The 27,818-nt window shown below is 36.3% G+C and overlaps 1 protein-coding gene and 1 pseudogene across 8 annotated transcripts in view; one reads left to right on the top strand and one right to left on the bottom strand.

Annotated features, from left to right (window-relative positions):
- LRRC7 (leucine rich repeat containing 7) overlaps positions 1-27,818 on the bottom strand; it is a 565,757-nt gene that overhangs the window by 123,307 nt on the left and 414,632 nt on the right. For 6 of the 8 annotated variants that reach the window (XM_039474488.2, XM_074381000.1, XM_074381001.1 and 3 more), the window contains exons 9-11: positions 21,491-21,565; positions 15,790-15,934; positions 8,740-8,812 (exon numbers count right to left, since the gene is read on the bottom strand). In XM_039474488.2, coding sequence (XP_039330422.1) covers positions 8,740-8,812; positions 15,790-15,934; positions 21,491-21,565 — 293 coding nt within the window. Of the gene's footprint in view, positions 1-8,739; positions 8,813-15,789; positions 15,935-21,490; positions 21,566-27,818 lie in introns of those variants that run through there. The other 2 variants (XM_074381004.1, XM_074381006.1) reach the window with 2 other exon arrangements.
- Positions 12,015-12,815, top strand: LOC120366070 (large ribosomal subunit protein eL8 pseudogene; annotated as a pseudogene).

The raw sequence follows: 27,818 nt of genomic DNA, 5'->3' as shown, positions 1-27,818 counted from the left end.
TCTTGGATGGGAAAACTATTACTGTATCATCAACCCTCAATTATATAGCTAATAGGGAAGAAAGATTGTGAATATATTACATAGATAATTTATAATTTAACTTTAACATTATTTATGACCATTAGACACAATTAATCTATGATCAATGTAGATGATAATAAACATAAAAACAGCTTTGGGCTTCACCTTCTTAATTCACTTTTAATTCCTAACAGAACTAATGTAATTTAGTGGAAAATAGTCAGACAGGCATGGGCTCCAATTCCAGTGTAGATACTTAATAGGTGAGTGACCTTTATCTGACCTTTACCTACTATTAAACCCTGTTTTCTTGCCTATAAAATTGATTGACAATATCTAACATATAGAGTTTCAATAAAGATTAAATACATGCTAAACCCCTGAATGCTAAATGGAATAGATAATCACATTCCATTAAAGTGGCCTGTTACGAGGTAGAGTACCCTGAAAAAAACAATTTCTTTTTTTTTTTTTTTTTTTTTGAGACAGAGTTTCACTCTTGTTACCCAGGCTGGAGTGCAATGGCGCGATCTCGGCTCACCTCCGCCTCCTGGGTTCAGGCAATTCTCCTGCCTCAGTCTCCTGAGTGGCTGGGATTACAGGCACGCGCCACCATGCCCAGCTAATTTTTTGTATTTTTAGTAGAGACGGGGTTTTACCATATTGACCAGGATGGTCTCGATCTCTCAACCTTGTGATCCACCCCCCTCGGCCTCCCAAAGTGCTGGGATTACAGGCTTGAGCCACCGCGCTCGGCCCCAATCTATTTCTTATATACGTAAAAGTTGTAATATTTATTCCCTTGATAGATTGGTTGTTTCATAAAATAAAATTGCCTCTATTCGACAAAATGAAAAATTGTTAAGATGCGGGGGAGGTAAACAAATTTCAGATGACTCTGAAGAACTGTTATTGTATTAACAAAAATTTAGTAGAGAAGTAGAGAGGAATATAGGAAAGAGAGGGAGGGAGGGTGGAAGAGGCAGGGAGGAAGGGAAGGAAGAAGAGAGAGAGAGAGAAACAGAGAGAGAGAGAGAGAGAGAGAGAGAAAGACTTGTTTGGCAAAGACTAGCTGCTTAAATGTTCACTGCCTAAAAAATGCCAATATAGCTCAAAGTAGACACCCAACTGTAGCCAGACAGCTGGGATTGGAGTCTAGACCCTAATAATTACTAGTGGGAATATCTTAGTCAAGTTACTTAATTACTGTGTACATTAGTTTCATCACTGAACAAAAGCAGGGGACAGCAGTATTTAACCCTGTGTAATAGGCCTAAATACACATAAAGGAATGAATACATGTAAAACCCTCAGAATAGGCACATAGTCAATGCTAAGTAACTTTTGCTATTATACTCATTTTCTGAGATTCTACAATCAATTTCATTTAATTTAGGCTAGGAATCAAGTTTTAGGTTCCATTCTTAATTTTCTTTTTAACATTAGATAAGCTGCTTGGGCTGCTTCTAAATAATGGTAGGAAATTTGCAAACTTTAGTCAGACTAATTCTTTTCTATACTGTTTTCCAAATAAACAGTACTCGTTTTAGTATCAAATCCCACAGCCTATGCTAAATTCAGAGAGAGTACGATGAAAACAGCGTTCATTAGAAATGTAATCATCTAGATTTTACCTCTGAAATGTTGACTGATTTTAAGCAGCTATCATTATCATACAGATAATAAACTTTTCATTTGAACTCAATTTTCCTATCTATCTAAAACAATTAGAAAACTTTGCTTTCCTTTTCACTATTTAGAAAGTTGATTAGACTGTCTGAAAATCAAATTTGCAAAAAAATTAGATTATTGGAGAAAAATATCACCCAAATGTGAAATATTGTCTAAAGTATTTTTTAAAAGAACATCTGTAACCTATGACTAGAGAACAGCTTCACTCTTTAGCAAAGACTATTTTTTTAAAAAAGATACTATATGTTCCAAGTTAGGAGACTGAAAGATTTCTTAACTAACAAAAAATATGGAAACATTTCTTGCATGCAGGAGTAAGTACTGCAATTAATATTTGTCCACAGCACATAAACAGTCACAATCCTGAAATGCTGGGAAAGGAAGCAGAGGAGGAATTAGCAGTAGAGGAATAGGGCTCTTAAATGTATATCCTTAGTGGCTTTGTGCTTTAACTGAAATCTTATACAATCATCAGCGAAATTCCATTTGATCATTACTTTGTACTTTTCTCAATAACTTTGTGTGAGCAGATATGAAGATGCTGTTATTACTCTGAGAAACACCATTAATTTTTAAAATGTTCTGTTTTAAATTGCTCTAAGTCCTTGGACTTGAAAACCAACTGCTATGATTCAAAACAGTTTATTCTTCAGGACTCTGTCACAAAGCACGGAAACAAATTTCAAACACCTCATCTCCTAAGAGTAGATGTTTCCAGTTTAAAAGATAGATGTTATGGACTGAACGTTTCCCTCCAAAATTCATATGTTGAAGTGTTAACCCCCAATGTGATGGTATTTGGAGACGGGGCCTTAGGGAGGTAATTAAGGGTTGGATAAAGTCATAAAAGTGAGGCCCTCATGATGGGATTAATGCCTTTGTAAAAAGAGAAACCAGGGCTTGCTTCCCCCCCGCCCAACAACCAACCCATGCAAAGAAGAGGTCATGTAAACTCACAGCAACATAGTGGCTGCCTATAAGCCAAGAGAAGAGGGCTCAGAATAAAACCTACCTTGCTGGTGCCTTGGACTTTGAATCCCCAGCTTCCACAACTGTGAGAAGTAAACGTCTATTGTTTAAGCCACCCCATCTATGATATTTTGTTATGTTAGCCTGAGCAGACTAAGACACTGTACTATTATTACATTTGCAAATATTTATAAAATATTTTTCTTTTTTAGAACTAGATATTTCATTCATGTTACATCACCAAACCTCACATAGATGAATATAAGCATTAATCAATAAATGTCTTTTTGGATTTTACTATTAATAAAACAATGACTACTGAAGCCTCCAATGACTTATTGAAGGCTATCTAGTTCTAAGTGCCACAAAAGCCTCTGACAATTATTATTATTTCCGTTTTAATGAGAAATAATGAGAAAAGTGTGGCTTTGAAACATGAATTGACTTGCCCATGGTCAGTTAGTGAATGGGTAGAGAAGCCGGGATTGAAACTGAAGTCTAGTTCCAAGGTTTGCAAACAGTCCTCTGTGCCATACTGTCTAGGCACAATGAAGGAGGTGAGAAATGTTCAAGACATGATCCAGCCCTCAATGAGCCTATATTCTAGTTGGGAAGACATGGCAAAATAAGTAAAAAGTTAACTGATGATACAAAACATAAACCTGAGACTGATATTAAATCTGGAAAAAGAAGTAACAAGTTAGCAGTGTTTCTCTAACTTGCATACAGAGTCCTTCAAAATTATTTGTCCATGAAGCTTGCTTTTATGATATAGCTATTAAAAACTTCAGCAAGTCACTTCACATCTCAAAACCAAATGTTTCACCCTTCAGGATAGAGAAGAAGGGATTTATTTAGCTTTGCATAGGCGCTTAGATTTTTCGATTCCTAGTCCACAGGCTTTCTGTTTGACCATACTCTATGAAGGAATGGCTTTTAAAAATACCCATTCAGATTTCTGAGTTTTCATTGCTTTCATCCAAGACTATAAAGCTAAAAAGATAAGGCTCAGTATGCGGTATCTCCTTTGCATCTAGATTTATGGGGCCTACTGAATTATCAAATACAAAGTTATTTACACAATAGGTGACTCAACTATCACATACATTAAGAGGCATCACATATACTTTGGTTAAAAGCTTGGCATTGAAATTTGGTGACTTCTCTCTGCTTCTGTTTCTGTATCTATTCATGGGGACATAATACATATCAAATAGTGCTAATGAAGCCTTTAAGTAAATAAGATAATTCTCGTAAAGAAAGCACCAAACATGAGGTCTGGAACACTGTGAGTACCAAAAAAAGACTTCATTATCATTTTTATTTGATATTCAACTCTTAGGGCTGCTGAAATTCCTAGGCACATGGGAAGGTTCAGCAACAACAAAATAACTAATTTTATAAATCATTTGGTACAAAAGTTGTGGAATCTATTTTAACTGTGAGAAATGATGAAAAACGAATTCTTGCAGCAGTTTTTAAGATAAGTCTGAAATATTGTAATATTCCACATGCAGAATATTTCTGGTCGCTGCATCTGGTCTTCTCATTTCTAGGCTTTCATTGCCCCAAGTTACAGGTAGAATGTTTCACTAAAAACAAATTATTTAGCCATTTATGAAACTTGTATTTTTGATTAAACTTTTTAATACTTTTAAGATAATTATCCATTAAAAATAAAAATGAAAATAAAATGAAGTATGTGAATAAGCTAGCATCCATATTCACTTGCATAATTTCTCTTTTTTTTTTTTTTTTTTGTAGACGGAGTTTCGCTCTTGTTACCCAGGCTGGAGTGCAATGACGCGATCTCGGCTCACCGCAACCTCCGCCTCCTGGGTTCAGGCAATTCTCCTGCCTCAGCCTCCTGAGTAGCTGGGATTACAGGCACGCGCCACCATGCCCAGCTATTTTTTTGTATTTTTAGTAGAGACGGGGTTTCACCATGTTGACCAGGATGGTCTCGATCTCTCGACCTCGTGATCCACCCGCCTCGGCCTCCCAAAGAGCTGGGATTACAGGCTTGAGCCACCGCGCCCAGCTCTCTTTTTCTTAATTTGTATTTTAACACTGAATCAAGGCATTCAGTAGGAAAGTAGGTAGGTGCATGACAGTTCTAAATATGAAGCCATACTTATTACAAACATCATCAATGTTTGATATTCTTATCCTCTTACCAAAGAAGACTGATTTCGATTCCTGTATATTTGTTCTGATTACTATAAAACAACTATATAGGAATCAAAAACAAAAGTAAGTCAGGATCTAGTGTTCATAATTTTCAGAAACTTTATATAATTCTGGAACTGGGAAACAAAAACAATCTTAACTGAAGTGAGGTATATACATTATGAGACAATAAAAGAATGAGATGACATAAAATAAAAATTATAAGTAGTGAAAAGTATCATGAAGGAAACAGCAGGAACAGGGACAGGAAATTTGCTGGTGATTATATTGCTGGAAGGTCATTTAAGGAAGGCCTCACTGGGGAAGAGATATTTAAATCTAGATTGATAACCTTCCCGTGAACTTGTAGCACTTTTTTTTTTTTTTTACATCACCTAGGCGCTTGTGACAAGGGCAGAACTCAGGCACTTCAGGTCCCAGACTTACTGGATCAGAATCTGCCTTGTAAACAAAATTCCCAGATAATTTGAATGCTCACTGAAGTTTAAGAGTATGGACCTAAAGGATGTGAAGTAGTCAGCCTTATGAAGAATAGGAAAATAATATTTTTGGTAGAAGTAACAACAAATAAAAAAGCCATGGGATGGAGAAAAGCCTGGCTTATTGGAGGCCCAGGAGAAGGGCCAGCATGGCTGAAGTGTAATGAACCACTAGAGTGGTAAGATTACTGAATGGTAGATGTGATTACACTTATGTGTCACTTCATGACTGGGATAAATTCTGATAAATATATCGTTAGGTGATTTCATCATCGTGTGACCATTATAGATGTACATACACAAACCTAGATGGTGTAATCTATTACACAGCTATGTTATATGATATAGCCTATTGTTTCTAGCCTACAAAACTATATAACATGATGTGATTGTACTGAATACTGTACTGTAAGCAATTATAACACAATAGTATGTATTTGTATATCTAGACATAGAAAAGATATAGCAAAATTACAGTATTATAATTTTACGGGAATACAGTCCTGTATGTGGTATACTATTGGCATCACCGTCCTATCACTATCATCAGGCCTGTATAAGCTGTTTATATATTTTATAATAATATTTCTTAACTTTGTGGCATGAATTTTTTGTTATATTCTGGCAAAGTTTCCCCAGTAATTAGTAGGAAAGCACTACAGCAAAGACCCCCATACATTTGTGTTCTCAAAGGCAAGTAGGGTGGGAATTGAAAGAACTCCCCTACTCCAAAGCCATTATTGAGTAAAGAGTCCAGAACTAGAGTGGATGGCAGCAGCTTTCTGGGCTCCCAGGGCCTACAGTGAGGAGAGTACAATGCGCCAGTAAGTCTGGAAATGGAATGGAATCTGCCCAGAAGACCTGGGCCTACGGTCTCACACCTTTGGATACTCTTATTTCTCAAGTAGTTACATCCCTACTACAGATGATTTCAAAAAATAATTTTGTTTTATAAATTATAATTCCACATCTTTCATGCTGGTTGCCCTCTTGTCAATTCATACAGATGATGTTCAGAACTGACAGAATCAGAAGTGTCAGAGAACACCTGAACTATTAGTACCTATTAATTTTGAGTGGATACTTCTATCTACCAAGCTAATGCTTCAGTGGTTTTCTGGACAATTCCATTGTTACATTGGCTAATATTGAGTATGGCCAGTCAAAGCACTGATTTCTCCCTACTCCCTAAGAATCTCTATTAAGTTCTACTGGGTTTTTCAACAAAGCACCTACCCTGTCCAGCTCTTTTGAAATATTGCTTCTGTCATCCAACATAATTATTTTTTCTGGCTTTGTGGCATCTGAAAATTTAATGAGAATCAGCAGCTTTCAACAAGAAGCTTCACTATTCTGCCTTCTCAATGTTCATCGATGCTCTAATACTCTGTCATTCGCCCTGCTTTTCTGGAATAAGCCTGTTGTCCGAGCAACTGAAGGCTGCTGACAGCCATCTGATGTTTCTAAATCTGTTCCTTTTGAATATAGTATTATAAAAGCTTATACCAAGTCACTATTTAAACAGTTCAGTTTTTTTCTAGATTTATAATTCAACTACCAGGAAGATTTCAAAGGGCATGACTAAATGCTTGTGGTAACATAAGAACTAAGACGTAGTTTAGGTTATGTGTACAGAGCCAGGCTGCAAGCCCCACTTGGCTGCTGGGAATGAGATAGAGTTAGACCTGCAGGTTGCCTGTTTCTGAGGCAAAGTCTGGCATGAGGTACTGCTGGTGAAGGTCAGAGGCAGTAACTCACTTTGGGGTGTGACAGGAGCTCAAGGCACACATGTACCCAGTGTTGGTGATGGGCTAAAACCAGACTCCAGAAAAAGCTGGGATTTCCTCACCTGGGAGGTCAAGAGGTCAAAATTCTGGCTGAAAATTACCAGCAAAGCTAGTTCTCAAGATGACCAAAGGCAGGGTTCCACTTTCTACTGTAAAAGCTATCTTTCTTTGTCCATTTGTAGACTATTGATGCTCTTTAATTTGACTTCAAAGAGCCAGGGTAATTAGTTTTATAAGAAATATGAACATAAGTGGCAAATACCAATCATGACGTTAGTAGGGATAAAAGAAGTTGAATTCAGTTTCCTGTGAGTATTGATCCAAAGAAGAAAGATTAGTGCCTATCTTAGTGCCTGCTTTCTAAAAAGCATTGGGTTGATAAAGATAATTACTTTTGTGTATCCCTAAAGTTAAGTTCTCTGTGCTCTATACTGGAGAAAATGCAAGTAACTGTAGAGAGAAACATATTATATGGTAAGGGCATTCGAGTATAAACAAATGGTTGAGACTTTTACTCCTCTTCAAAGTTTGAACATCTGAGCTTAAATTCTAGCAACTTGTTCCTCTATATAGAAGTGAAGCTTTCTAGATCAGGGACTACATGCTGACTTGGCAGGTGATAAGGGGATGATGGGGAGAAGGATCAGGGGATAGGTGACAGACATGTTCACTGTCTTTACTGAGGTGGTGATAATTTCAAGGCTTCCTAGCTATGTCCAAACTTATCAAATTATAGACTTTAAACATGTGCAGTTTTTTGTATGTCAATTATATTTAATAAGACTATTTAAAAAATAAGTCTTTCTCTTCCTAGGTATACCAAATTTGTTAAATTAAGGATTTATATGATTCTTCACGCTAAGATGTAGGGCAAGATTTCAATAAAATGCCCTTACATAATTTCAGAATGAAGACAGCCTCTATTGATTTCTCACTTTACACAGATTATAAATAAAAGCACTTCAGTGGAACATTTATAATAATAGAAAGTTCTAAAAGAATTTTAAATCAAATGTTAATGACAATATAAAATTAGAAATAAATTGTTATCAAATAAATGGAGTATATTTTATCTTTAAAAGGCAATGTTAGACTTTCATCTCGAAGTTTTAAAAAATGCTAGCTAAAGCAGATGCTTTTCTCTTTAGCTTCTAAAAATACATTAAGATTCTATAAATGTCAAATGTTACTAATAATGTAGTGGTAACATACACATATTGCAGAGACTTATAAAAATTGGTTTGATTTTGCAAGAGATAGTCAAGTGAACCCAGAACGGCTACTCATTCAAAAACAACAAACTAATAATATCTGAAAAATACCAGCAAGAGTATAATTGGAGGTCTGGGTAATCATTTTGCTTGTGAAAGATTCATGAGTAAATATTTCTCATGATATTATATAGTTGGATGTCAATGCAATGTTTAGACAAAATTAAGATATATACAAATATATACAAATAAAATATGGTTTAAAATAAGCTGACAGACGAACAGGATTAATGGTATCTTTAGTAGAAAATGTTTTGAAGTAGAAAACTCAATATATCCTTTAGTTTCTGGCTTTTGAGAGGCTAACTGGTATGAAAACTTGGCACTTACTTTCCGATTGTATTGGGTAGTATTGTAAGTTGATTGTCATCTACTTTTAGAGTAGTTAGTTTTTTCAAAAGTCCTAAAACAGAGAAGAAGGTTGATTAATACATAAGAGCAGATTTATGATAGGAAGTGTGATATAAATGAAATCAAATGAATCACTTGTGATGAATGCTTGGTATGCTAATTGGCTACACTCTGCTAATACATACTCATAAAACTGACGTTTGTGTGTAGTCTAATTTTGACCTTCTAGTTGCAAAAGAATTTGTTACATCAATGACAGTTCAAGAATATCAATGCAGAAAAATAAAACATACAGCTTCACATACACCCCAGTTGACATTAATAATACATTTCCCTTTTGTATTCTTCAGCAAATGGACCAGTTGAAATTTTTCAAGCCAGCTGTGATTTAATATTTAATTAACTCCTAAGTAGTAATAACTAACATCCTGTTGTGATACAAATTGAAAACAAATCTGAATTAAGCCCAATAATCAACAAAAATGAACACTGAGGTATTGCGATGCAGTGGTTATAATTATGTTCTTGGAAATTTACAACATATGACCTCACATTCTTTTTGGCAACATAAATCCTGACTTGGATGAGCAGTAAGCACAAACTCTTAGAACTGGCCAAGAATTTAAGTTACAACTATTTATCTTTCACTATCTGATTTATGGCCTCCATACCCTTATGGCTTGCTCTCTTCCCAGGGTTTTAATGAGCAATAGCCACACAGTAATTGAAGAACAGCTGCATTTGGCATAATCAACTTCCTTATCCAACCATAAAATAACCTACAGTACTGATATGGTGTAAGTAGACCAAATCCAAGGGCAAAGCTTTAACATTGAACAAATTTTGTTTTACATTGGTCTATGAATGTACACCATAGATTACTGCATTCTGCAAATAAATTATTCTAATTGACATAGTTGCATGGTCAAATATGCTTTGAGACATGCCAAATTAAACAAAATTAAATAGCTTTCTTTAATAGTTTTTCTGGGAGCATTTAATATACTAATGTGACTCTCCAGAGTTGTTATGGAATTCGTGTGTGTGGGATGGTGGGGGCGGGAGTGCAGAGTATGTTGTCAAACTAGCATTTTGTGAACATGCTTTGAGAAAGTGGCTATAGATCATGGCCATATTTCTCAAGTATTGTGAGGGTTCCTTAAAGGCATACAGTAAGTCACAGAAAAATCTGAAATAAAGCCGTGACTGCACTTCACATTTCAGTATGCTCTGTTACATATTCTTCAGAAGCACTCAGAATCTCTACTGCAGTGGAAAGAAATGTTGTCACTATCAGACTATTATAAGCAAATATCTGGGAGCTGAATACATCTGCTTGAAAACAACATCATCTGGGAAAGGGACAATTCACACTGTGGCAATTTATCACTGAAGTTTGAGCATCCACTGCCACATCCATCTATGTTCAAAAGGTGATTGAATCATTTTAGCTTCTTTAGAGCTTATGTTAAAATATCAGCCTTGGAAATATAAGAGAACACCTCAGCTTGTTTTTCTGCTGTGGAAAGAAAACAGGAAAGTATAAATCATAGCTAAGATTTCTGTGACTTGGTAGCCTGGATCAGACAAGTGCACCCATCTGCTAGTGGAGCTGGAGGTGGGTTGATGGTCTCAACATCACTCAATTGGGTCACAAGAAGTTTGGGGGTGGGTTACAGATGGCTGAGCAAACACCACAAAGTCAGGGTACAAAGTACTTTCAGAGGATCATGGTCTCCAAGTCTGAAGTACTAGAGAGAAAACCCTGAGGCAGGTTGGGGACTAAGGCTTAATGCTGATGTGACAGCTTTTCCTGAAGACTAGAGTAGTGGCTCTCACAAGAAGCTTTTGTTAAGTGCATCTTTTTCAATGTTTTTAAAGGTTGAAGCAATTTAGGACTTCCTACTCAGCTCTAAGTCTGTGAGTTTAAAGGAAGCTCACTCATTTGTGCTGTGGCTACTTTGCCAACACATATATTCCATTCACGAGGATACTCTTTGGACAGGGACCGAAGCTTCTGCAGAATTATGAGTGCCCCTAGGATGAAATCAGGCCACAAGCTGCACCCTTGTCGCTCATGTCTTCCTCTGGCAGATAATTTCTTTATTGCCTTTCTATATCATATATGCTTGGACTCTTTTCTCTAGAGCAATCAAAGGTATTTTATTCTATTCCTTCTCTCTACTTGTGCCCTTCTCCAAGACTCCATCTCTTCATTCTATACTCGCAACCAAGAAATACTGAAGAGATAGAAAAAGAAGGCCATTTCCTACAATTTTAACTACATGCACATATATACAATCAGCATCAATGAATTAAGCATTAATATAATTTGCTAATATTTATATTAACAAATATGTAATAGAACTTTGAAAGCAAATAGTTGTGCACTCATCAAATCTAAGATTATGATAAATATATTAATAGTTGTTTATTGTATGTCAGGTACTAGTCTAAGCAATTTAAAATATATTAATTAATTTATGCCTCAAAATAATCCCATGATGCAAATACTATTACTACTCTCACTTAATAGATGATGAAACTGGGGCAAGATCAAGTAACTTGTCTAAGGTCACACTGGAAAAGCCAGAATCAGAACTCTAAGTAATCTATCTATAAAGCCTGTGCCCTTGACTTCTAAGGGAGGAAGATAAATTATTTTGGAAAGCAAAAAATGTGTTTTTCTTTATTGAGTTTCTCTGCTATCCAAAGAAGCTGATTATTAAAATTCTCTATCTGGAAGAGGAAAAGAGTCCGCTTCATTTTCCCTGGAACCAGCACAGGAAAAGTGATTCAGCACACGGGGCTTGTTGTTGAGTATATCACTCCATTCAAATACCCCACAGCTGCAGAGGAACTCAAATAGGCATGGAGAAAGTAAAGATTTTATTTTAGTTCCCTCTATTAATACTATGAAGATTCTTATCTTTTATTATTTTTCTTTAGCTTCTTAATTTACAAGGATAATATTTTTAACAGCTATTTTCATGTAATATATGGATTATACATAATATGCTTGTTGCTTTTTTTCTTAATTGTACTTTGGGCTCTGGGGTACATGTGCGCATCCTGCATCCTGTAAGAACTGAACTTACAGCTGCTGTGTGTGGTTTGTAGCCCATTGGGCCTGAGGATATTGCTGGATTTCCATTCTATCTCAGGTTTATGTTGATGGTTATTCTTCTTAAGCAAAAATAATTTTTCTTTTTAAAAATTAATTTTTTTTTCTCTTTCTCTTCCCGTCACCCAAGATGCCGAAAGGAAAGAAGGCCAAGGGGAAGAAGGTGGCTCCGGTCCCTGCTGTCCTGAAGAAGCAGGAGGCCAAGAAAGTGGTGAATCCACTATGTGAGAAAAGGCCTAAAAATTTTGGCATTGGACAAGATATTCAGCCCAAAAGAGACCTCACCCACTTTGTGAAATGGCCCCGCTATATCAGGTTGCAGTGGCAGAGAGCCATCCTCTATAAGCGGCTGAAAGTGCCTCCTGCAATTAACGAGTTCACCCAGGCTCTGGACCTCCAAACACCTACTCAGCCGCTTAAGCTGGCCCACAAACATAGACCAGGGACGAAGCAAGACAAGAAGCAGAGGCTGTTGGCCTGGGCCCAGAAGAAAGCGGCTGGCAAAGGGGATGTCCCCACTAAGAGACCACCTGTCCTTTGAGCAGGAGTTAACACCGTGACCACCTTGGTGGAGAACAAGAAAGCTCAGCTGGTGGTGACTGCACAGCATGTGGATCCCATTGAGCTGGCTGTCTTCTTGCCTTCCCTGTGTTGTAAAATGGGAGTCCCTTACTGCATTACCAAGGGGAAGGCAAGACTGGGACGTCTAGTCCACAGGAAGACCTGCACCACTGTCGCCTTCACACACGTCAACTTGGAAGACAAAGGTGCTTTGGATAAGCTGGTGGAAGCTATCCGCACCAACTACAATGACAGATACGATGAGATCCACCATCACTGGGGAGGCAATGTCCTGGGTCCCAAGTCTGTGGCTCACATTGCCAAGCTTGAAAAGGCAAAGGCTAAAGAACTTGCCACGAAACTGGGTTAAATGTGCACTGTTTTCTATAAATAAAAATAAAACAATGCAAATTTTCCTTCAAAAAAAAATTAAAAAAATTTTTTTTTCAGAGATGGAGTCTTGCTATGTTGCCTAGTCTGGAGTCTAACTCCTGGGCTCAAGCAATCCTCTTGTCTCAACCTCTTGAGTAACTGGGACTATGGGCACATGCCACCATGCCTAGATAGTGCAGCTAAATTATTTTATATACTACGTGTTTAAACAGCACATAGAATATGCCAGGCACAATTCTTGGCAGTTCATTTTCTACCACTTTTTTATTTTGGAGATAAGGTCTCATCCTGTCACCAGCTTGGAGTGCAGTGGTGCTATCATAGCTCATTGCAACCTCTGAACTCCTGGGCTCAAGCAATCCTATGCCTCAGCTTCATGAGTTGCTAGGACTGTAAGCGTGTGGCACTGTGCCTGGTTAATTTTTTAATTTTTTGTAGAACTGGGAACTGCTATGTAGCCTAGTCTGGTCACGAACTCTATTGCCTTTGTAAAATCAAACTTTCTGTATTTTGTTTTAGATGTGTCTCATAACCACAATATAGCTGAACTTGAAATTCTGGATCTTTTAATAGAATAAGTTTAACCCATTAAATCTATTACATGTGTTGTGATTTATGACAATTTGAATTTATTTTTACCATCTTATTTTTAAATTTCTATCATTTTTTACATTTCTTTTTTTTTCTTCTACTGTATGAGTATTTTCTTTCATATCTTTTTGCCTCCTCTGCTGGTTTGGAAGTATCATTTATTTCTAGTAAGTAGATACATTTAAATTTTTAACCTGTCTATTTAACCTAATATTTCATGCAAATTCTAAAGTTATGCAGTATTTCTAGCCTCTGCTTGAATGAGATGAGGTCCTTCACATTCCTTAATCCTATCCAACATTGCTCTACACAGTTTTTCATTTCAGCATTCTAAAAATAAAAGACTCCTCTTTTACAGGCACTAATTATTTAGATATAACAACTTAATTTACCAAATTAAGTTGGTAAATTAAATTACTTAACTTACCAAATTGAGTTGGTAAATTTGGTAAAGCTTGCCATTGCTTTATGCATTCACTTTCTTCCTTCTGAGTTTGTTTTTGTTTTCTGAGTAAAGTACATTTTTGAAGAGCAGATTCTCTTATTCTTGGTATACGTTCAAATATATTTGTTGTATACTCACTCTTGAATGAATGTTTAGCTGAGTATAGAAATCCAGTCTGCCTTTCTTGGCACTGAGTCAGTAATGAAGAAAAATACGTTCTTTGAATATACATAGTTTTTATATCCTCATGATGTATTTAAATGGTATGAATGGTTGAGTAGGGGTGTAAGGTTATGCAGTAAGTTGCTCTCTTATCTTGACCAGTGGATATTCTCTATAATCATACTTCCTTACTTGTTGCAACATAAACCAGTATTTCCTAAATTTGTCTGATCCCAAGTTTCTTCTATGATATTTAATTAAAATACAGATCAGGGGGCTTGCCACACTTACTGAATCAGAACTTTAAGAGACAAAGCCTAGAAGTGTGGAAGTGTTTAACAAACGTCTCAGTTAAGACTCATGATTGAGCAAGTTGGAGAAATACCATTATAAAATACGTGATTATGTAAATAAAAGTCAACAATTCTAGAAAGAAAGAAAAGATGGACCACAGTTTTCCTAAAGCTTATGCTCTTTATAAGCCTCAAAGAATGGCTAAGTAGAGACAGAAAACTTGGAAAATTTCCTCATCTTCAACTGGATACCTAGGATATGACTTAATTTTTAAAAGTTATACATTCTGGAACTTAATAATGATTAAAAATTTACAACTAGTATGTGGAGCTAGGGAAAAGGGAAACAGAAAATTCACTGTGGAAAACTATGGCAATCAGAAGCTGGCTTGGACTGGATCTGCAGCAGCCACAAAGGATAAGAGCACCGCATTGCTAATGTAAGACTGACTCTGAACTTCAGTCAATCTTAATAATGATCAAGTTCCAGAACATACAGCACATCTGTTTCAAAGAGGGTAAAATCTATGCTACAAAGTTAAGTAATGTAATGATTACCCTTTTAGGTGAATTCTCTTACAAATACTAACAGCAAGATACCTATACAAAAAAGCTTACTCATTATTTAAATGAGTCTTTCACTATTTACTCATATAAACATTCTTAAACAAAAATGTATGAGTGCTTTTTATATACTAACAGGTAAATTATAGGCTCTAATAAATTTTAACATGTTAAGGACATGTATCTTTTTTTTTTTTTTGAGATGGAATCTCACTCTGTTGCCTGGGCTGGAGTGCAAAGGTGCGACCTCGGCTAGCTTGCTGCAACCTCTGCCTCCCAGGTTCAAAAGATTCTCCTGCCTCAGCCACCTGAGTAGCTGGGATTACAGGTGCACACCACCACGCCTGGCTAATTTTTTTTGTATGTTTAGTAGAGATGGAGGTATCACTGTGTTAGGATGGTCTCGAGTCTTTTTTTTTTTTTTTAAATAATATAAGAAGATATTTTATATTTATACTTTTTAGATGTTATTCCTATATTATAGCAATGTTACAACAATATTACAAATAGAATATAGCAACATCCTGTGGATGGAAGCTCTTATAATTCTATCATAATATAAGGATACATATGTGATTATTAAATTATTCTAAATAAAACATACATACACCTTATAATAACATTTTACAACTTAGGAGATAAAACAATTTTTAAACAATATCAATTTGGTAGGATCATTTTAATAGGAGAGACTTCTTGAATTTAGGAACTAGAGTTCCCAAATATTTCACTTAAGATATTTGTAAGATACTGTTTTATGATTTACGCAGTACATTTTAAAATTTATCAACATCAGGCTAACAGTATATTACCTATATCTATAGACAAACTATACTTCTAAAAAAGGAAATGGTATATTGGACATAAATATTTGTGACAAAATATTATATTCTCACCTATAGAGTCAGGTAATTGTTGCAACATATTGGATGACAATAAGAGGTCCTCAAGGGCTTCACATCCGGAAATATCCATGTCAACTGTTTCTATTCTGTTTTTTGACATATCCAGGTATACCAACATCTTTAACTTCCCTATAGACTTGATGACATTGCATAAACTCAGGGTTAGTTGAAAATATTTCACAAGACATTTTAAAGTTGTAAGAACCACAACACTACAAAGTTTATTTTAAAAGCAAACACAACAATAACAAGTGTTGGCAAGAACGTGGAGAAATTGTAACCTTCAAACATTGCTAGTAGAAATGCAAAATGGTATAGCCACGTTGCAAAACTGGCAGTTTCTCAAAATGACCCAACAATAAATAAATATATACCACTACAGGTATATACCACTGAGAATAAAAACACATGTACACACAAAACTTACACAAAGGGTCACAGATGCATTATTCACAATGCCCAAAATTGGTAACAACCCAAATGTTCATGAATTGATGAATGCATAAACCAAATGTGGTATATACATATTATAAATAAAATATTACTTGGCAATAAAAAGAAATAAAACATTGATACATGCTATACAATGGATAAGCCTTGAAAATACATGCAAAGTCACAGATGCCAGTCACAAAAGACCACATATTGTATGATTTCATTTATATGAAATGTCCAGAATATGCAAATCCAAAGAGATAGAAAGTTGAGTAGGATTGCTAGGAGCTGGGTGGATGAGATTATGGGAGTTACTACTAGGTTCAGAGTTTCTTTTAGAGGTCATGAAAATGTTCTAAAATTAGATTGTAGTGATGCTTATACAACTACGTGAGTAGTTAAACAGTGAACTGCATATGGTAGGTGAATTATATCTCAATGCAGCAGTTAGAAAATGCAGCAACAATCTTGAAGTTGGCACTGAATAAAATAACTCCCAACTAAATAACCTGCCACTGAAACAATGACATTGACATGTTGATCCTTAAAACTTCAAATGCATAACAAATGTTTTAAATTTTAATTTTGGAGATTACCCTACTAACCGGAGTCATTGTTTTGCTCATCCAGTGACTCTTTTTGAAGGATCTACTATGTACCAGTATCTGTGTTATATTGAAGGACAGTCAAGAATAAGACAGCTAAGTATGGGGATAGACTTGCCATGATGAAGGCAAAGTTTTTATCCATAAGGAGTTCTCAGTAGTGAAGGAAACTTTCAAGTAAAAAAAAAAAAAAGATTATAATGCCCTGTGACATGTGCAATAAAAAAGCAAGTAGTGAATGCCACAGAAAAGGGAAGGACTGCAAATGGCCTGGAAGATGCTGCTTGTCAAAAGAAGAGAAGCTGTACCTGGAAGAGAGACCAGCACATGCATTTATAAAGTGTGACAAAGCATGCTACGACTGAAGAGGAGTGGGAAGCTCAAAGTGGTTGAGTATAGTGATGAAGTTGAGATTACAGGAAGAAGCCAGCTGCTGAAAGGGTTTATATGTCATGTGAAGAAATAAGAACTCTCTAGGCAAGGAAAGCAAAAGGATTGTAAGATGGGGAATGACATGATTATAGTTATGCTTAGAAGAAATAACTTCAGAGAACTTTCAAAAGCTGGAGTCAAGGAGATCTGTTAGAAGGATATAGAATTACTTTAGCTGCTAAGGCAACGGAAGTGATGATGAAGAGGAGATGGACTCCAGAGAAAGTCAGAAGTGGAATGATTGGATTAGTAACTGATTTCTGAGGTGAAGGGAGGATCAACCCGTATCTTGGGCAAGGAGTGAACATGTGGGTGGGACGTGGACTACAGGAGTTAGGGCAGAATGTAAGTTTTCATTTTTCTTTTCCTTTAGGGCATGTTTTATAAATAAATGTTCCACATATTTCAGTTCCTCAATGAATGGTTCATCTGTTTATCTGCTCTACCTGTGCACACTTTGCCATCTCTACTTACTTGACAGAGTATAAACAAATATACAATAAGTAAATAAATTTATTACATACACATAAGCTCACATTTGGCACTATGCTAAGTGCTTTATATATATTATTTGATTCAATATTTTATATTTTTGCTACCCAAAATGTGTTCTGCAGACCAGTAACGTTGACCCCACCTGGAAGTTTGTTAGAAATGTATAATCTCAGACCCATCCCAGACCTGCTGAATTAGAATCTGCATTTTAACACATATTAAAGGTTAGAGTTTAAGTAATGTCACATGTTGGATTCTTTGGGAAGCAGAGACAAAGAAGTTTTTGAGAGAGTGTTTAGGATCAACACCAGTGGAAAGGATGAGACAGTGAAGAAAGGGAGGAGGATTTGGTAGGCAAGAAGTTGGGCTATGATGAAGTCTTAAAAAGTCCTTGGCTGACACTTCAAAGATCCCTGAAGTTGGGATTGCCCTAAAGTTGTTCTGAGTAGAGGATGAAGAGCTGAGCCTTTATATACCTGCATAGATTGATCATTGGATGTAGGTTTCTGGGAATGGGGTTATGGTCTTGGGTGAAGGTGTTCTCTTTAGGTGAGGCAATTTTTGAAGAAGGCTGGAGAGCTGCAAGCAGCATTTCCAGAAGCTGGGGGAATAGAGTAAATTCTTCAGTCCTGGAAAAGGATGCATGAGAGCATCGACTACAAGTAACACTCCAAGGTTATGTCATTAATATGGGGAGGAGCTGATATCAAACTCACTTTTATCAGGCTACGGAGTGCAAAGCACATTTGGAGGGCACACATCCTTAATTAACCCAATGCAAATTTCTAGCCCTGCTCCCTCAGCTTTTCATGTGGGTGCAGAGTGTGAGCACAGGCTTAGAGTGACTGAATATTTGCTAGCCAGAATCAGAGTACTTTGGGTGAGTCAGCCCAGGGGACTGAGTTCCTCCTCATGCTTGGAAATGTGTCACTTAGAAAAATACTGCCACTTTACTCATAGCTTTCCATCCCAAGGAACTATCATGTTACCTAAGCTCACTCTTCCTTTTCATTGAGTAATGAAAGAATGGTGTGTGCCTGTGTGTGTGTGTGTGTGTGTGTGTGTGTGTGTGTGTGTGTTTCCTTTTTGTTCCTTTATCATGAGATAGCATGAGAAAATTTATTTTCTCCTTGAAGCTTCCTTCATTGCTGTCTTCAGCATAACTTAATATTTTGGTGTGCAGTTCCTAAACATTCTTTTTAGAATAACACTTTGATGTTTAAAACACTGTATTAAGGCAATCGTAGCCTGAGGACTGTAAAGGCATAAATTTGTACAGTCCTTGAGGATCGTTGAATGTTGATCCCACATCCTCTGGGAATAGAAGGGTCTGTAGATGAGCAATGGACAGCAAATGAAAAGAGTGGAAACCATAAGTGAAACAAGATACTGGAATTTGTTTAAAATAAATATGAACTAAATACATGGTTTAGTCACGTTTTGGTTGATTAACCTTAGGTTGATGGTCACAAGATAGAACTATATAAAAGACCAAACATTTTATCTTATCTATTTGCTTCTCTGATTTGTGAAAAACACAGTGGAAAATTATAGCACAGGTGTCCAAAAGTATTCAGAAAGTATATTAACTTTATTATGATACATGAGGTAAGAAAAACGTGAATGTGGTTCTTTTCCCTGGGTTAATGATATTAAATGTTTTAATTACTCTGTGAAACTGACAGACATAGGCTGGAGACCACACTCAAGATGAATCACTCAAAGACAAGCATTTTGGGTTAACTGAAAAACAATTCTTCACCAGCACCAACATCCAGAAAGCCACGGCTATTTCTGGCAGTGAGGTGTAGGGTATTCCCACACAGCATATAACAAAATATCAAGTGCAAGTATGTGAAATAAAGTAAGGAATCTATACACAGCCAGAAGTACATATGAAAAATCTACTCTTGAGACAAATTAGGCAGCATTATATGTTTTATGGAAGATTTCATCCCTGCCCTTCCATTTATATAACAAACTTATTGAGAAATTTGGCACGTGAGTTGATTTGCACAGTGGATTTTGGGAATGTAACCATTGTGAAAAGTAAAATTCTAATTTGTACCTTCTATTGGTTCCATAGAGAGCTTTTGGGAGCTTTACAGTCAACAGCAGCCTCTGGTGCTGGTTTGAATTACAACTCCACCATTTACTGGCTGTGTTATCTTGGGCCAGTTACTTTTTTGTGTTTTAGTTTCCTCATCTATAAAATGGGGATGGTAGCAGAACTTACTTCATAGGGTTGTTGTATGGATTCAATGAATCAATATTTGTAAAACACAGAGAGAATGCTTAGTCCATGGTAAATGCTATCTATTTTTTAAATAAGTAAATATACTGAAGTAGAGGTATAAACTTTCAACTAGGCATATATTCTGATTCCTCAGTCTTTGCACAGGGGTCGATAAGTGTCTTACCTCTGTTGCCTCAGGATTTGTACATACCTTGACTATAGCACAAATCAGGCTCTGCTATGAGTAGTGAAATCCAGATCTGTTTATCCTGCCATGTGTGAGCTTCTCAAAGAAATATATTCAAGGTCATTGAATATATTATCTTTGAAACCCTGACATTAGCATAGTTTCTGATTCATAAAGTTTAGCTGGTACATGATTTTTAAATAAATCAGTAAACAATAGATGTGCATATTTTTCTGTTTTGTGTCTGTGATGGTATAAATGTATCTTTTGATAAGAGCATAAATTATTTTTCCATAATCTTTTTTTTCACATTTTCTCCTTTATGTGGTCTTATGCTTGTTTAAAGAGAGAATAAATGTCTTGTTCTTGTTGGTTTTGCTGTCATTTTAAGTAATTTTTAATGTCAATTCAAAAAGGAAATAAAATTGGCTTTGAAAATACACAACTAAACCTCTGTGTTGGCTGAAGATTTATTACATATTCACCTGCCATGGGTACTTAGACCAATGCCAGGAGTTTGGAGTTGTACAAAACAATAGGGAGACTTGTATTTGCGCTTGTTATCTCTCTCTCTCTCTCTCTCTCTGTGTGTGTGTGTGTGTGTGTGTGTGTGTGTGTGTGTGTGTATGTGTGTGTATGTGTGTGTGTACAAGTGGCAAAGGGCAGTGTTTTATGGGAACACTCTTCTGTTAGATGGAAAAAATAGGAATAATCACACTCATTGAGTTGACTGGTAAACCTATACTCAGGACATATTACTGGGCTGGCCTTTAGTTGAGGAAAAAATTTGACTCTGGTTTAACTTTCTGTTTCTAATAGTGTATGATCCTTGCCATTTTCAAAAATTCAGGTGGGTTCTACTGAAAATCACCTGAACTGAGAGAGATTTTTATTTTGTAGAAGAGCTCTAACAAAATGAACAAAAACTATTGTCTAGTTACTTGTAAAAATAAGGTTGATTTTGTAAAAATAAAACTTATATATAGTATTTTGCTCTTTAAAAATATAACTATTAATTATTTCAGCTTTTAAATAACAGTAAATGTGGGAAGAGATGACAAAAATACTCTGAAGGGAATAAGAAAAATCTTTCTTAGATTTTTGTATACCTATAACACTCACAAAAAGATACATACAATACTAAAAAAAAATGGTGAAAACACTTGGTGACTGAACACTGCTAATGAGTATTATTTTACTTTGAAATGCAAACACTGAAATTTAAGATTTGAGATTATTATCAAATACAACAAATATCCAACATAAATATTAGACAACATGGTAGAATAAAAACTTACATACCCCAGGTAGTATTTGTAATGCATTATTATCCATCCATAACTCCCTCAAATTTTGTATTTGATCCAGAACTTCAGGCTGGGAGAAAGGTAGGAAGGAGAGAGGAAAGGCAAATTAAATTAGTTTTTACTTATCACAAATATACGATGTAATTTCTTGAATCTTGAGCTTTTATTTGGGAATCTAGTGTTAATCGTCTAAGAATGATTCCATGTTTAACAGACCTCTAGAAAAACTGGTATACTCTGATGCAGACAATTTGGAATTGCGCTGGAATCAGTCAGAAAAATAATAATAATATAGAAGATCTATTACACACATTCTTCCTGAATACCTTACAATTATTCCTTAGAGCACTGATTACACTCTACTTGATAAATGTCTGTCTTTGTCACTAGACTATAAGCTTTTGAAGACCTGAGGAATGTTTGTTTTGTAATCACTATATACTCATATCCTTGCTGCTTGCCATGGGCACATAATAAGTATTTACTGTGTGTGTATTAGCACCTGGCACACAAACATCCATGCACCCGCAGGAGTTACAGAACTGTGATGAGATAATATTGGGTTGGTGCAATTATTTTTGCACCAACCTAATAATATGAGTAAAATGAGTAAGACGCATTGACTTAAAAAAAATAATAAGTCCCCAAACTACCACCTGAAGAACCATGGACTTTTAAACCCTTCATTTTGTCAATGAATAGTTACTTGTTGAATAATCAGGGATGCCTCCTACATGTAACGCACAATGTAAGATGCACAGTCATATAAACCCCAGTACTTGACTTGAAATAGCTGATGATCTAGATCTAGATCTAGGGGAGAGAAATGTTTATAAATAACTAAAACACAAGGCAGCATACAGTAGAATACTTTAGAATATGTTTTAAAAGTTCAGAGAAGGGAGAGAGAATATGATCAAAGTGTAACATGTAGTATATAACAAAATACTTTCATTCTTTAACTAGAAGCTGTCTCTAACTTCTAACTCCTGGCAGCAGATTGTATAGAAAGAACAGAGGTTGCTATTGCTGCCGATGTCATAACCTTCCTTGTGGTAGCCTAATTTCTCTCCAGAAATTATCCCCTTTCTTATTCTTAGGCTTTGTGCTTTCTTTGAAGCCCATTCTTTTTTTTTTTTTACCACTTCAGTGTACTTTTTTTTTTTCCACTTCAGGGATGACTAAGGCCTCAGTTAATTAGTGCATAAAATCCACCTGGCTACAGAGATTGGTCCAGGGATGGGAACATGACCCATTCAGAACACATACAAAGCAATGAATCTTTGTGACTTCTGGGGAAAACACTTTTGCTCTACTCTGCCGGATTTGAAACGGAAAGGGAACAGTCCTGGGAACTTCACACATGACAAAAAGGAGAGCCTGTCTGAGGATAGAGCATTTCTACAGAAAGTAGAGCTAAACGATAAATCCTGGTGAGATCATATAAGCCTGGAAGGCATATTTTGTTTTTTTCTAACTGAAATAATTATTACTTCCTGAAACAACAAAATAACAGTTCAATAAAATTTGGAACCTAACTAGGTTCCAAAATACAAAAGCAGTGCATTTTGTAGAATACTTGTAGAAAAGAAAAGAATTATATCAAAGTTACCAAGAGAATATTAGTGATTGTAGGTCTGTGGAGGTTATCTACAGGTCCTTAGCAAATTAGGAGGGCTTAAGACTTCCAGACCTACTTTGGAGATAGTCTCTGATTCCTTTAGCCTGTGCTTGCAATAGAACTTATGGTACAATTCTTGGAAGAAGTTTCCCTAACAAGGATTGAAAATTAAAGTTAGAGACATGGCATTCTGCTGTGAAATCAAAGGCATCTATGAGGTAGTACAGAGGATGTGCGTGTGTGCATGTAGAAAAATACTTCTACTGTCACTTAGATCATAGAGAACAAGCAATGAACTGCTCTGCCTATATTTCAGGCTGGGCAAGGATGAAAAACATAAGTTATGTAGGAAGCACACTCTGATATGCAGAGGTTTTGAGGCAGAGGGCTGGCTAGCAACAGGCAGGTGAGTTGGAAAACATCAGTCATGTGTGGTTCTTCTCTTTTCTCTTCTCTTCTCTTTTCTTTTCTTTTTGATGGGGTCTCACTCTGTTGCTGAGGCTGGAATGCAGTGGTGCAATATCAGCTCACTACAACCTCTGCCTCCTGGGTTCAAGTGATTCTCCTGCCTTGGCCTCCTAAGTAGCTAGGACTACAGGCATGGGCCACCATGCCTGGCTAATTTTTCTATTTTTGGTAAAGACAGGGTTTCACCATGTTGGCCAGGCTGGTCTTGAACATTTGACTTAAGGTGATCTGCCTGCCTCAGCCTCCAAATGTTATTATTATTATTTTTTTGCCTAGGTATTAGGCAGCTATAAGGAGAAGCAAAAGAGCTGCATACCGGGCAAGGTTCAAAAAAGCTGACATGTATATAGTAATACAGAGACTGATATATAAACTTGTAATAGTAAACATTATTATTACTCAGGGTTGGCCAGATTCTGCTGTTTTAACAAATTAACCCTGAAATCTCAGTGATCTTGTGATACAATCTCAAGACTGTCAGGACAGCCAAAGCAAGGGAAGAGAGAGTTTGGAAAATTCACCATTGTTCTTAAAGATATTAAGCTGCAAGTGACATGCAGCATTTATGCTTATAGCTCATTGTCTAGAACTATTTATATGACTTCACCCTAAGTGCAAGGAAGGCTGGGAAATGTCGGGGGAGGACATGGATTATTTGGCAAATACTGTTGTCTGTGCCACACAGCGACACTGTATGAAAAAAAGAATGACAGGAATGGATACACAGCACTTCTATAATTAATTCATCCCTCATTAAGTAATACCTTATTAAACGTTTCCTAAGTGCTAGGCATTACACTAGTCATAGTGCATGGTATGGTCTCTGCCCTCAAGAAACTCAAAGCTTGTATTTTTTTTAAAAAGGAGATAGACTTTGTTGCATAAGTGAAGGAGCATAATTAAAATATTTTTAATGGGAAGTGATTTTGGCAGACTGGTGTTCTGTATATATACTCTATCCTATTCAAAAAAAGAAAAACAAAAACAGGAAACTTCGCAGGGCTAGTAATGAAAGAGGTAATGAGGAATAAAAAGCAGTTGATTCAGGAAACATTTAAAAGATAAAAATGTAGGACTTGGTGACAGGATATGGGGGCGAGGGAGTGAGTCATGCAAAAACATGTCTTCCAGTCTCCCAGTATGCGGTGACGTCACCAATGGAGATGCAGAATATCAAGGTGGAAACAGATAAATGGGAGAGACTGAAATCAGTTTTAATCACAATTAACTTTAGGTTCCTGGGGACATAGGTGGAGATGACCAGGAATCAGCTGGCTATCAAAATCTGAAGCTTAGGAAATAGGTTTGAGCTGGAGGTACAACTTAGAAGTGTCATAGAAGTAGAAACTCACGTGAATGAGCTCTCCAAGGGGAATGTGAGGGGAACTAGAGGCAGCTGACTGAGGACGGTACCTTAAGTGACACTAATACTTGAGGGCTGAAAACAGAAAGAGCAACAAGAAGAAATGGAGGCTAGAAGTGTAAGGGTGACTAGAGTCCAAGGAATATAGTTGTATTAGGAAAAAGGAAGTGAACAAGAGCATCCTACACAGGAAAAGTGTCCAGTGACGAGAGATTGAGGATATCTACTCCATTTTTAAAACAGTAGATCACTAGCAACTTGACGATAAACATTGTGATGGTTAATACTGAGTGTGAACTTGATTGGATTGAAAGATGCAAAGTATTTACCTTGTGGGTATCTGTGAGGGTATCACCAAAGGAGATTAACATTTGAGTCAGTGGGTTTGGGAAAGCAGACCCACCCTTAATCTGGGTGGGCACCATCTAATCAGCTGGCAGCAAGTATAAAGCAGGTAGAAAAACATGAACACCTAGACTGGCTTAGCCTCCTAGCCTACATCTTTCTCCCATGCTACATGCTTCCTGACCTCAAACATTGAACTACCATGCTGGATGCTTCCTGCCCTCAAACATTGGACTACCATGCTGGATGCTTCCTGCCCTCAAACATTGGACTACTACGCTGGATGCTTCCTGCCCTTGAACATTGAACTCCAAGTTCTTCAGCTTTGAGACTTGAACTTGCTTCCTTACACCTCAGCTTGCAGTCAACCTATTTTGGGACCTTGTGATCGTGTGAATTAATACTACTTAATACACTCTCCTTTTTATATCTATCTATCCTATTAGTTCTGTCCCTCTAGAGAACCCTGACTAATATAGACATTTCAGGTGATAACTATCTTATAGTGGGTTGAAGATAAATAAGAAGAAAATAAATAGATACAATACAGGTAGAATGTTCTTTGTAAAGTCTGAATGAGAAGAGAGGAGAAAAGTTAAGGGGCTATGAAGAAACTGAGAGGTCAAGGGAAAGGAAAGCTGATGTGAAGACACTGGCAAAGAGGAACAGAGTAAAGATACATAAGATGCCACAAAAATAATGCAGTACATTCCAAGAGGAGACAATGGAGAGGAGATTGACAGCATAGGAGGAGGGGCTGACACTGAATAGAAGTGAGGCATCTTATTTGTTCAGACTAGAGGGAAGATTGCAGGGATGGTATGGGGGTAGGCGGCATGGTGGAAGGAGGGCTGGTAGTTAAGGGAGGCATTTCTAAGCTCTCAAATTTTCTTGATGAAGTAGAAAATGAGGTAATCTGTTAACATAAGGGAACAAGAATTTTGTATATATCAGCAGTTGGGGAGAATGGTCCATACTGAAGTAGTTTGAGAGGAATCGCTGAAGGCAATCAAAAAGTTGTATCAATGATAACAATTATAACTTTTTTTGGTGGTGGGGCCAGGAAGGGAATTGACAGTCTAAAAGAAAATTGGAGAAACAAAAGACTTCAGGTTTCCATAGGTCAGAGAAGACTGTAGCAGGAGCGAGGGACAGACAGAAGTGGAAGAAGGAAAAATCAGAATTTAGAGTAGAATTTGAAGAGTCAAGATTTCTGAAGTCATTTTGGGCAATGGCAAAATTCAAACTGTAACTCTGGGGAGAGTTGGCTAAGGTACCAAATATAAAGGGTTGGGGAGGATGCTGTGGGAACATAAGGCCTTTCATGATTTCCAGGATTTGGGCAACCTGTGATACATAAATTGCTCTCTTGGCTGTGTCAGGCAAAGTGGCAGAGAAATATGATCAATCATACCTCTGAAACTTCTCTAACTCTGGGTTCTACTGGAAACTAGGCATCTATTACTTGGAAAGAGATCACTGACTCTAGTCCATATTTCTACTTTATTTCAAAGGTTCTCATTTAATCTATTTAATAACATAAGGTGGTAATAGTCCTACTTTATGGGTAAAGAATCTGATAATCATTTCCTGGGAAAAATGAGAATAATTTGATGGAGGTTGCATAACTGTAGATGATATTGTTGCTCAGGTCTTTTGGCTACAAAAATGACAACATCTTAGAGCTTAAAATTGAAATTCCAAAATAATGAAGAGAGTTGGTGATCACATATGCCCAATGAAGAAAGTAAAGCATATGCTGTATTTCTAAAAAAAGTACTTTTAATACTGGATATTATAATAAAATGTACTACAGAGAAAAACAAAAATTTCCTAAGAACAGCATAGACAAAACATAGCAGATCCATATATAGCCTTGCTGAAAAGAAGACAAACCACAACATGAAATGATACAACAGTATTTCATAATCAATAGATGATTTTAAAGTGGACCTTGGAACTTAACTAAATGGCTTACATCCAACCAACACATACATCACATTTTTCTATGCTAATTTAATCACTAAGTCAATGAAACAATTGAAATTGAAATCCATTTAAAATGAGTGAATTAAGTCCAGGATAACTTGGAATATTCAATGCCGGTGAAAGTGCAATAAGATGAGCACTCTCATAAATGGCTTTTGAGATTATAAACTGTAATCTTTTTGGAAAGCATTTTCAAATATGAATCTTACACCTCAAAAACTTTCATATCTACTTCTAGGCAACTATCCTATCTAAATAATCTGAAATATAAAAAAAAAATCAATACAAAATTTTAATTACAGAATAATATTAAAAAGTTGGTCATAACCTAACTAAACAACAGTATAAGGTAAATTATGAAAAAGTGATATGTTGGTAAAATGCACAGCAATGAAAACGAATTATCTATATTTTTATGTATGAAGAGGAATAGATCTTGCAAACAATATTGCATAATTAAGCAAGTACAGAAAATTTATACAGCACAAATCAATTTATGCAAGTCAAAAAAACTGTTGTATACTCATGAATACATAT

This window comes from Saimiri boliviensis, chromosome 11 (genome assembly GCF_048565385.1).
Source record: "Saimiri boliviensis isolate mSaiBol1 chromosome 11, mSaiBol1.pri, whole genome shotgun sequence".
Taxonomy (NCBI): Eukaryota; Metazoa; Chordata; class Mammalia; order Primates; family Cebidae; genus Saimiri; species Saimiri boliviensis.
Note: the sequence above shows the minus strand (reverse complement) of the source record. Positions and strands in the feature narration are given on the sequence as shown.